General features: G+C 45.5%; 1 protein-coding gene across 1 annotated transcript in view; it reads left to right on the top strand.

The window, feature by feature from the left end:
- The first annotated feature begins 4,572 nt into the window (after positions 1 to 4,572).
- The window catches only part of RPF1 (ribosome production factor 1 homolog), an 87,147-nt gene continuing 79,268 nt past the window's right edge, over positions 4,573 to 12,451 (top strand). Inside the window, exon 1 of the mRNA XM_069232194.1 lies at positions 4,573 to 4,849. Within this exon, the coding sequence (XP_069088295.1) occupies positions 4,607 to 4,849 (243 nt within the window). The 5' untranslated portion in view covers positions 4,573 to 4,606. The remainder of the gene's footprint in view (positions 4,850 to 12,451) is intronic.

Here is a 12,451-nt window from a genome sequence, read left to right as displayed (position 1 = left end):
TAAACATAATAACATAGCAAGCTTGGCAGAAAGCTGTTTCCTAGAAAGGAACCTATTAGATGGCCAAGATTCTAAAAAACAAAGAACAACATTTACATCCCACAAGGAAGAGTAACGAGGGCGAGGGGGATTGGCCAACCTGATACCCCTCAACAGCTTGCAAACAATGGAAAGCTCGCCTACTGGCTTACCCTCAATTGGCAAGTGACCCGCTGATATAGCCGACCGATAGTTATTAATCGATCTATATGCCAAACCTGTCGAAGCTAGAGAGGATAAGAAATTTAAGACCAAACTGCAATCCGCTGAAGAAGGATCTGCGTTCCGTGCACTGCGCCAAACACTCCATCGGTTCCTAGTGGAAGCATACCTCCTGTGCGTACTGGAGGACCAGGATCCCGCAATGAAAGCGGAAGACTCCTGCAAAAGGCCTGGGATATTCCATCTTTCCCTGAAAGATGCCACGCCACAAGGGCCAACTGACCCGAAAGAACAAGCGGATGAGGAACGTTTAACGGATCTTGAAAGAGATTCCTCTTGAACGGGAGAAGAAGCGGATGATAGCAACTCAACTCCATGGCCACCGGAAACCAGGCCTGGGACCTCCAAAGAGGAGTCACCAGAACAAGATCTGCCTGCTGACGCCAGATTTGTGCCAACACCCTGGAAATCCTCAAAAAGGGGGAAAAAGCATACCCCCGGTCCAGAGACCAATCCTGAAGGAATGCATCCGTCGCTGATGCTTCTGGACCCGGTCTCCAACTGACAAACGCCTGATTTGATGGTTGAGCCGGGAAGCAAATAGATCTATCGAAAAGGAACCCCACCAAGCATATAGTGCCTGAAAGACCTTGGGGTGAAGCCTCCAGTCGCTGAAATCTCAAAGCCAATCTCCGACCGAGTTGCTTGTCCCTGGCAGATATTCCGCAATCACAGAGATCCTGTGTTGCAGGCAGAAATGCCAAAAATCCTCGGCAATCTCCGCTAGAATGCAAGATCTGGTCCCCCCCAATTTGTTGACATATCTCACCGCCGAGATATTGTCCATATGGAGACGTATGCAACAGTTTGTTTTGACTGGGGACAGACTCTTGATTGCAAAGGAGTCCACTAGGAGCTCCAGACAATTGATGTGTAGATTCAGCTCAGACTTGGACCAGTAACCTGTGGAGACTGAGCCGCAACGGGCTCCCCAACCCCACAGACTGGCATTGGACTCTATCACGATCTTTGGGGAAGAGCTGAAAATAGCTCTGCCATTCCACGCCTCCATGTGGTCTAACCACCAATTCATCTCTGAACGAGCCTCTTCCGAAAGGGGAACCTGATCCGCATACTTGAGACCCATCTGCAGATGCGAAATCTTTAAGCTCTGTAGGGCTCTGTAATGGAAAGGGCCCGGAAAAATCGCTTGGATCGAAGAAGAGAGCAGGCCCACCATGCGGGCCATCGCACTCAATGATATAGTCTGTGTGGACAATAGCAACCTCAATTCCCTCTTGATTAAATTAATCTTTTGAGGGGGAAGAACTAACTGAGACCAGATGGAGTCGATCCGGAAGCCCAGAAAATCCATCTGCTGAGCCGGAATTAGAACCGACTTCTGGACACTGATTATAAATCCCAGGTTCGGAAGCAGGGAAATGGTCCAATCTAGATGAAAGAGGAGAAGATGAGAGTCCTAAGCCATAAGGAGAATGTCGTCTAGATAAATTATTAGACGTACCCTTCGAGAACTAAGGGACTCTACCACTGGTCACATTACCTTCGTGAAGCAGCAAGGGGCTGAGGAGAGACCAAATGGGAGAACCTTGAATTCGTAACAGAGGTCTCCCCACTGAAATTGAAGAAACCTTTGGTGGGGAGGAAAAATAGGAATGGATAGATAAGCATCCTTGAGGTTTAAACGAACCATCCAGTCTCCTTCCTGGAGGATGTCCCTCAACAAATGGATACCCTCCATCTTGAAGTGTCGATAAACTAAGAATCCGTTGAACTCTTTTAGGTTCAAAACAAGACATGACCCCCCCTTATTTCTTGTCTACAAGAAACACGGGTCTGAGAAACCCGGAAGGGTGCTTTGAGGTCTTGACAATAGCGCCCTTTTCCAAAATGAAACTGCGCTCTTGAAGGGAAAAAAACGTTGGACGGAGAGGAACAAATTGGACAGGGGACTCGTAAAACTCAAGTTTGAAACCTTGAATGGTCTCGAGGACCCAAGCATTGCAAGTAATTTTGCACCACTCTTGAAGAAAATCCCTTGTCCTGCCCCCAAAAAATACCTCTGAACTTACTATCAGGCTCACCTGTAGATTCTGCTTCCCGGGAGAAGGATTGGTTTCCCTTGGACCTCCCTCTGCAGAATCAGGAGCGACCCGCTCTCAGGCGGTAGGGGTAGAAAGTTGAGGAGGAGGCGTCATACTCTTGGAAGCCACCTCTTCCTTGGTGGTAGTATCCACGTTGAGGGCCTTGATGGTTGAAGCGGCGGAAGGCACGCCCTCTGTAGCATCCAGCCCCTCGAAAAAGTGGACAAAGAACCCTCTTAATAGAGCCTTGGGCCTTGTACAAATTTGCATATGTTGCATAAAATTTCGAAAGTTCCTTGAGGAACGGAGAGCCAAACATTAAGCCTTGAGCCATGGGACCTGACTCAGAAGAAGCAAGGTCTTTGCATTCCCCAGGAAACAAAGGGCTCTTTGGGCCCAACCCACCAAAACGTCAGGGTTAATGGACTCACCTGACTCCTTGGACTGAAAAGCCAAAATCTTAGTCAAAGGGCCTGACACATCTAAATGTTTATCCTGACAGCCTCGCCAGGCGCGATCAATGCACTTCTTTGGATCTTTAGAGGACTTCTTCAAAAAGGTGACCAAGGTAGGGTCCAATTCCGGAGTCTCCGTCACTATAGAGGAGAAATCCGGTCTGGGGCATTCAGACTGCAACCTGAAAAGAACTTCTTTATTAAATCTGTGTCTAATGTGGGATTCCACATAATCTGCCACTTCAGAAGGGGGCATCCATAAGGAAGATCGTGGATGGAAAATGTCCTCCCACTCAAACGTCAGGTCCTTAGGAGTAGGCAGAGGATCCTTTTGGTGATGAGATTTCTTTTTGCGTTTAAGGGGAGGATCATCCCCTTGCTCAGATTAATGGTCTGAAGAGGAACAAGCCAGATCTTCACTGGACTTAAGCCTTTTGAGATGACCTATTATAGTGTGCTCCTTAGCCATAGCCCTGATAAGGCTTTCAAAGTCTGCAGCATGCAGGTTATGACTCTGTTGGAGGGGCTGGGAACCACCCGACAGAGAGGGTTCTATTATTGTCTGGACGCCCGAAGGGGCTACCCATCCCTGCTGCTCCGCAAAACCAATAAAGTGATGCTTAAAGGGTCTGATTGCCTGCGCCAAGGCTTGATTAACAGAATGACGCACTACAGCGTCCAATGCATAAACAAAATCTTGCTCAAAGGACCCAACAGAATCATCCAAGTAATACTCATCACCAGCCTGGTCTTCATAACCAGCCATGCTGTAAAACAGCAGATAGGGCTCCAAAGGAGTAATAAGTCCGAAAAAACAAGCAAAGTAGGGCAGAAAAACGAAACCTCAATACAGGGGGTTAAATATATATGAACTCTATAAGAAAAAAAGATATATAGCGTCATATATATATGCAGTATAATTAGGATGTGGAGGGAGCTGCCCTACAGACAAGAAAAATATAAATATTTTTCAACCCCAAAAACCTCTAATTGTGGTGTAACACGGGGAGCAACACCACAGACAAGAGAGACGATTGCACGCGTCTCTTCGTGTCAATGAAAAACGCTTGGCAACACACGAGCGTGCTAAAAATAGAATACAGCCTGAAAATAGAAAGAAGACTGCGCAGCCCTGCTCCCACTCAACCAGATGAAAGTGTGCGAAGTGAGCGGCCACCCCCGGGAGGGAAAAAAAAATCCACTCCCAAAACAGAATAAGAAACAATTAAGAAAAACGCCCGTCGCGCTATAAGGCAAATAACATACCTAGTGAAGTAATGGATAAAATGCACTTAACTGGCTGAGAAGCAGCAAAGAAAGAGGAGTTGAATTAAGTGATGCAGCATTTTATAGGAGTCCTCCTCTATGATCCTCACGTGTTGGTGGGACTATTGCGATTTGTAGTTTTTTCTGTTCTTTACTTTTGATTGTCTGCTGTTAAAAATAAAGCATTGAAAGAGAAGCATAAACTGAGCCTCGGTCCTGACATAGAATTTGCTGTGAAACACAAATAAACAAACGCGAAATCAAAATTAAGAAATAAAACACATTAGCAAAATATATAAAATGCTAAAATTCTAGAGAGAAACTTAAACCCGTTTTAGCAAATTAAAGCGACATTCATGCTCAAACGGGCAAAATACAAACGTAATGTTAATTCTGTTGATAAGAAAAGTGCATCTTTCTAACCTGTACTTTCCAGCCGCTCGCTTTCCTTGTAGAAATAAATTACTTAAAACGACGCTTCCGCCTCTTTCGGTCTTTTTTTGAGGAGCAGTTGTGCTCGTTCACTAAAGTATGCGTGACGTCACGCCTTTGCCGGAAATTACTCAGAGGTGAAAGAGCATGGTTCACAGTGAGCGCACCGCAAGTTTCAAGAAGGCTGAGAAGTACAGCATGGAGCCTTCAAGTGCTAATGATGGGGGAAAGCTTCAGGCAGAGGCCTCGGCGGCCGCTGTAGCGGAGCAGGAGCCTTCTGGGGAGGGACAAGAGACCGCGCTCTTCCCACCAACGTTCAGTGTATCGGAGATTAAAAACAAACAGCGGCGGCATTTCATGTTCATGAAGCTCAAGCAAGAAAAGCGCAAGGTATCGGATATCCCAGGATAGACGAAGACATGCGAGTTAGACTCCGAGTGATATTAGCGGGTCTCATGACTCAATATTTATTTCAAATTGTGATAAATTGGATGTAAATATAGAGTGCGGCAAGCTTATAACTTTACTCATTTTGAGATTAGATAGTGCAGTTGCTTTTGTGGCCAAAGCTTTGCCCCTGCTCCTTCTGCTCATACAGTGCACTCTTTGCATTTGTTCTCTCTGCCCACCAATGCAGGTGGTGAGTTTCGTAAGTGGTAGGACATATTCGCCCCCTCCCCCGCGCGTGACCCAAGCTGTATTTAGGAGTGTTCAAAGGGACAATTTTGCTTTAAAGCATTAGGTCAAATAATGCATTTGAAAACACTACTTTTTGAATTGCCTCTCCAATGTGCCCAGTCTAGAACATTATATCGTGGGTGTCCCCATATGCTGCTAATTACATTCACTCTAAGGCAGAGGTCTTCAAACTTTTTGATGCCGGGACCCCCTCTTAAAAAAATGTAGGTGTAAGGACCCCCTCCTGATAAAAATGTCTAGAGCCTGGTACTCCTCATCATCAACAATAATAAACATCCCCATTTTGCACAGCAAATCATTGTTACTGTGAGGAAATAATATTAAACAGTGTTTAGAAAATCAAAGATCAATGAGTGTGGGGGCGTGGTCTAGGATGTGGCTAAAAACAAAGGTCCTCATTTATTTGGAATTGACATGGGGCAGAGCTGCAAGTCTTCTTGCTACACTGCCACACTCCAATACAAAAGGGCAGGAATGGACCGTCTTTATGAAATACAGTACATTTCTGTCCTTTTCCCCCTGTGCTGGTGCACAATTGCTACCTAGTTCCAACATAGGCAGGATTGTATTTTTGCAGGAAGGGACACCTTCCTGCACAAAAACAATCCAGAAATGCATTGTACCTCTTTCTACATGTGTGGCAGGTAGCAGCACACATGGAAACAGAAAAAAACAAGGAGAAATTAGAACATTTCTCCTCATTATGTGTGCTCTGGGGAGACGTAAGGTTTTGGTACTGCTCCAGTTTACGTGATTTTGTAAATCTGGGGCAGTGTCAAAATCCATCTGTGTTGCATAGGAACACCCACCACTACACCCGTGGAACGCCTCCTTGACGCAAAGTAAGGCAATGCAGCGACTTGCACTGACTTGCCTTACTCCATATCTACAAGGCCATTCAATCCACTCAGGGTGGCTTTGAGTCAGCTCATAGGTACGATTGAGAGGCTTGTGATGCTGGAGCATCAAAAAAAAGTGATGCTCCAGCAGCGCAAGCCTCTCATAAATAAACCCAAAATATTCTCTACATTTTTTTTAAGTCTTTCACCGCCAGGTAGCTACATATAAAAAAATAGCCAGCTGAAATGAAAAATAAATAAAATAAAGTTGTTACTCATTGGGAAATGCATTCTAGTGCATTATGAAACCTCTATTGCTTAATGCACTGCAGAGGTCTGTGTTTAACCGGAGAGCAACAGAACAGAATCTTTGTTAGTACAGTTGAGAATAGTGATTTTTTTTTTTTTTAGTGCCATGAGGTCACAGCCTGTGACAGAAAGCACTGTGAATATATAAAAAGGCATTATTTTATACTTGCATTGCACACAGTATAATATAGGCCACTACAAAAAGGTTTATTATAAAACTATGCTTCCAAAATGTGGATTTAAGTAATATCAGAGCATATGCAATACCTTTTTTAAAAAAAATAGCTGTCCCTTCAACACCTCCAGGTGAAGTGAGCGCTGTGTAAATACAATTACAATTAAAAGCATGCACTTCACAGCTCAGTTGTTAACTCTTCGCACTACCCCTCAAAAAATAAAAATGTTTGTCCTCACAAAGCTTTGATCATTTAAAGCTGCTTCCATGCACCCTTTACATTTGCAGATCAGCTTGTAGAGCACATTTTCTTTTCATTCAGGTAGCAGAAGCCCTGGGCTGAAAGTCTCCTTAGCTGTCTGTGCGGCTTTCCCAGCACAGGAGACTCAAATTAAAGTTCAGCTGAGGCATTTTAAGGATCAGCTGGGGGAATGTGCGACCCCCTTTCCAGGTCTTCACGGCCCCCCTGGGGGTCCCGACCCCCAGATTGAAGACCTCTGCTCTAAGGGTATCTGCATTATAACTAGGGTAACCCCCTACATATGCTGTGGGTGCTCTCCAGCATACATCCCATATTTTGGGGCTAGCTGCACATTTTCAGGGAGAGCACACCCTGGCACACAAATTAACTTGCATGTGCACTCTCCCACACTCCTTTACACTTTCATGCGCTCTCACGCTCACTCCCAATTTTAGGTAGCGTCTGCAGGCAGCACCCACGTGTCACTTGCCGATAATCAATGTTTTTTTTTTTAAAACTCTAAAAAGTGGCTTTTAGCCCGCCCATTACTTCCAGTTTGTTGACATCGTTATCACTCTTTGCTGGCTTCTAATCCAGCTGCGCGTGTGAAACATCACTTTCTTTTCTTCCTGTTAAGCACGGACCGAGTACAGATTGATTTATCTTAATTATAGTATGTCTGCTGCTCGTGCTGTGATTGAGGTACTCATTTTTTTTAATAGGAATTTTGGTATAGCGCAAACTCAACCCGTCCCGTAAGAATTTGATTGCTTTATATGAGCACCAGTTACCTTACCCAGGTCCGCATTCATTTTTAAGCAACCGTGAGATTAAGTGATTTGCCCAGAACCACAGGATATTTAGCCAACAGTGAGATTGGAACCTCGTAGGACTGCTTTCAAGGTTAAACCTGTTACTTCATACATTGTCTGCCGCTTAACTGAAATAGAATTTTGTAATTGGATACTCTTTCCTGCTTAGACATGCCAGTTTGTCACTACTGATAATGGAGTGGGGTATGTATGTCACAAGATGAGGAGCAGTATACCCTATCTGGCATATACGGCTGGTGAATGTTTTATTTTTATTTTAGCCAGGAGGTTTGAGGATTTATTTATTTATGCACGGACTTTTGCAGTTCGTTTCGGTTCACCCTTTCCTGTAGTCTGCAAGTTTGCATTTTGTATTTTCAGTTGGTAAAAAAAAAAAAACTTTTCCTTATTATCATCAGAACACACCGTGCAAATCCACTATGTCTTGATGACCATTCATTTTTGTACCGTAACCAAAGCATGTTTCAAATGCCACAAGTTAGCAGTCTTGTTGGTGTTTGATTTGAAATGTGATTTATTCAACAATGTTTGGTGTTGCCATATGGAAACTTACTTGGCTTCTGATTTTCTTTTTTTGAGTAAATGGAACTGATTTGTGATGTTCTGCCTCTTCATGTGCCCAAATTTCAAAGGGCCATGTATATAACTCTCTTAATACCTTTTTAGGTTGAGTATAGCAGTGCGCAAGCGCTGCTTTTCTGATGTGTTGGCATCTATGTGGGCTTTTAACCATGCCCACTGCATGCTCATCTCTTTCACTTGTTCGTGGGCTTGCCTTTCAAAAACCATTTGATGACATTGGTAAATGCTTTGTTTGTCCCGCCTTGGGGCGGTTTTGTTACCGCCTAGGGAACCAACCCTTTTACATGGATAATTGCACGTTTGCTGATACGTTTCACTGTGAGTGAACTTCTTTTTCTTTTTGTGTCCCTCCTTCGCGCTCATGGCGGCCGTGGTGCTTTGAATTGACTTGCTTACGTCAACTGCTTTACTTTTCAATTTCAATTTATTTGGCAAGAAAAGTCCAGTTAGGAATTCAAAACGCTCATAGCTCTAACTCAAGCAAACGTGAGACCCATTGCATTGCAAATTCTTGTTTTGTGTGTGCTTTTTCAGTAGGCATTACATTTCTAAATTGTACCTCATATGTTAAAATAAGAATTTATTGGGTGTTTAAATGTTTTTGAGTTACATTTCCAGAATAAAACGTAAAGTAGGGGAAAGTGTTCAATAACATAATATGCAATGCACAGAGGATGTGTGAGACACCAAGCCTAAGATACTTCCTCCACCCACAACCCTATAGAAGGCTAAAAGCAAATATGTTTGCTATATTTTACTTGTGTATCTGTATATATAAATAGATACCAATATGGTGCTTTCCCATGACAGTGAACCAACATGCTTTTGCTGGATGTGTATCATGTCACACCGTATGTTATCCTAGATTGTAACAGTATGGGTTTGTTGCTTGGCCAGTATGCAAAGTTTATTGGTTTGTGCATGATGGTCAAATTTGTGTTTGTCTTGTGACATGCCTGTGCACCTTTAACATGTAGTGTAATGAAAGAAATAGAAAGTACATACATCTAATCTAACAATTTTAAAGCTAATCGAAGCTTGATGCCAACGACAAAGACCAACAAGCATTCAGTCAATCAATCATAGCATTTGTAGAGCTCACTACTCACCTGTGAGGGTCTCAAGCCACTGAGTGGAAGGAGGTGGGGCTGCTACTGCTCAAACAGCCAGTTCTTGAGGTGTCTACTGAAGGTTAGCAGGTCCTGTGTCTGTTGCAGGTGGATAGGAAGGGTGTTCCACATCTTGGCGGCAAGGTGGGAGAACGATCTGCCACCAGCAGTTGTTCTAAGGATGAGTGGAACGGTGGCGGGGAAAAGGTCAGCGGAGCGAAGCTGGCGAGCCGGGTTGTAGAAGGTGAGTTTTCTGTTGAGGTATTCTGGTCCGACGACATGCAGTGCTTTATGAGCATGGGTGAGGAGCTTGAAAGTGATTCTCTTGTTGACGGGGAGCCAGTGCAGGTCTCTCAGGTGGGCTGTGATGTGGTGGGGATGTCCAGGATGAGGCGCGTGGAGGCATTCTGTGTGCGTTGCAGCCTTTTCTGGAGCCTGACCATGGTTCCTGCGTAGGGGGCGTTGACGTAGTCCAGTCTGCTGCTTATGAGGGTTTGGGTGACCATCCTTCTGGTTCCGGTGGGGATCCATCTGTAGATCTTTTGAAGCATGCAGAGGGTGTTGAAGCAGGATGAAGAGACGGTGTTGACTTGCTGGGTCATTGATAGCAATGAGCCCATGGTGAATCCCAGGTTGCGTGCATGGTTGGTGGGTGTCGTGCGGTTCCCAGTGTGGCAGGCCTCCAGGAGTTGTCCCAGGCAGAGGGGATGGAGCCGAGGATGAGAACCTCAGTCTTGTCAGAGTTCAGTTTCAGGCAGCTGTTCTTCATCCATTCGGTGATGGATTTCATTCCTTCGTGGAGAATGGTTTTGGCGGGGTCCTTGGTGAGTGAGAGGATCAGCCGAGTGTCATCAGCGTATGAGACGATGTTTGGGTCGTGTGATCAGACAATGTTTGTGAGCGGTGTCATGTAAACGTTAAGGAGGGTCGGGCTGAGGGATGACCCTTGGGGTAAGCCGCAGATGATTTTGGTGGCTTCAGAGGAATGGAGGAAGGCAGACCCTCTGGGTTCTGCTGGTGAAGAAGGTGATCCAGTCCAGGGCTCTGTCGCGAATCCCTGCGTTGTTGAGGTGTGTGTGTGTAGGGTATTTTCCCTGTGTGTGTGTGATGATTTTCCGGAGTTGTGGTGCGATGATGGAGCTCTTTGTTGAAGATGTGGTGAGGGCAGGGGTCGGATGTTGTGCCAGAATGGTTGGTGTTCATGATTTTGATGATGTCGTCGTTGACGTGGGTCCAGGGGAGCAGGTGGTTGGAGGGCATGGCGTCTGTGGTGTTGGTGGTTGACGGGGGTGGGTGGTCTGGGTATTGAAGCTATCATGGTTGTCTGCAATATTGCAGTAGAAGAAGGTGGCTAGGGAGTCCCAGAGGTCTTGCGATGGCGTTGGTGTTGGAACCGGGGTTGGAGAGTTCCTTCATGATGTTGAAGAGCTCCTTATAGCTGTGTGCGTTGTTGTCAATGTGTTCTCAGAACCGCCAGAAGACCCTCCTTCAGAGAAGTGGGTGGTGTCTGCGGATGGCGTTCTTGTCCGGTGTCTGTTCTTGGCGCCACTTCTTCTCGAGTCTCCGGCATGTTTGCTTGGATTCTTGGAGGTCGGCGGTGAACCAGATGGCCTTTCTGTTGGTGCGTCTGTTTAAAGGCTTCTTGATTGGGGTTAGAGTGTTGGCACAGTCGTTGATCCATTGCCTGAGGTTGTAGGCTGCTGTGTCGGTGGTGTTGCTATGCGGGTTCCGGGAGAGGGTGATGATCAGCTGGTCTTCAGTCAACTTGCTCCAGCTGCGGCGGGGAATCCGCTGCGGGTGGTGGTGCGTTGTGGGTTTCCTGAAGGTGAAGTAGATGCAGTGATGATCGGTCTAGTGGAGTTCAGTGGTGTGACTGAAGGAGACGTGTTTGCTGGCACAGAAGATGGGGTCGAGCGCGTGTCCTGCGGAGTGGGTGGGTGTCGTGCCGAGCTGCTTGAGGCCAAGGTTGTCGAACAGAGGGGTGGAGTTGTTGTTGTTGGTGTTCTCGAGGTGAAAGTGAAGGTCCCCAAGGAGTATGTAGTATGTGGGTGCGAGGGCGTGCGTGCTGATGATGTCAGTGATGGAGTCGCTGAACTGCTGTCCGGGTCTGGGGGGGTCTGTAGACAAGGGTCCCTCTGAGGGTGTGTTTGGATTGGTGTGGATCTGGAAGTGTAGGTGTTAAGTGGCGCTGAGGGTATTCCTGTGGATGATGGCGATGCCTCCTCCTGGTATGTTGGTGCGGTCCCTACGGGTGATCTTGTAGCTGCCCGGGATGGCTATGTCGATGTCGGGTGATGAGGAGGGGTTCATCCAGGTCTCAGTTAGGTAGGCGAAGTCCAGGGAGATCTATTGACCAAGCCAGTAGATCTCGCTTATACATGATTTATGGGCCTTGTCAATGTTGATTTAGCTATGTTGCACAGTGCGGCTGCTGTGCAAAATGGCTGAAAGTAAAGAAAAAAAATCGCTATGACATGACCAATATGAACTGAGTTATAGCACTTCTATTTTTTTTATTTTTTTTTTCACTTTCAGCCATGCTACACAACAGCTCACTGCTGTACATCATGGCTAAAAACATTGACAGAGCCAATAAACTTTGCAGAGGTAAGACCTATTGGCTTTGCAAGTGCTTGTTTTTAATCTGCTTGCAAAGCAGAATTGGGCAGTGACAACCACCCTGCAAGTTAGTTGGATAAGTTGCAGGTTTCAGGCAGTGTAAGCTGGTTGCGCAGTTCTTCCTGGTCAGCAACAACTGATCCATGGAGAGCCACACTGACTGCATATCTAGCACAAACTGTCCAAACTGCTTATGAACTGGGCAGTTTGTCTGCGGTTTATTTTCTGGTCTGCTCTTTATTTTTTATCTGTGGCAGGCTGTAGCTGATTCACATTGCAATCCATTTACTACAGGATTAGTAAAACAAATTTGCTCAGCCCTGGCAACTGGTATTTAATCTCTTTGTAGCATAAGAAAAGCTTGCACTGACTGCTTCCACTGCTTTACCTTGCTTGCATGTTTGTGAAACTTGATTAAAACATTTCCAGAGCAGACAGAAGTCTAACTATATCTCATTGCTAATGTTTGTTGTCTTAACACTGATTCAAATGGTGCACTTTCATAAAATAGGTACACAGGGTTTTTATTTAAAGTTTTAAAGGCGTACAAGAAGAAACAGTGTTTGAAATGGAATAGATCGCCTTG

Source organism: Pleurodeles waltl, chromosome 4_2 (assembly GCF_031143425.1).
Source record: "Pleurodeles waltl isolate 20211129_DDA chromosome 4_2, aPleWal1.hap1.20221129, whole genome shotgun sequence".
Lineage (NCBI taxonomy): Eukaryota > Metazoa > Chordata > Amphibia > Caudata > Salamandridae > Pleurodeles > Pleurodeles waltl.
The sequence above is the reverse complement of the archived record's forward strand: the minus strand, read 5'-3'. Positions and strand labels throughout refer to the sequence as shown.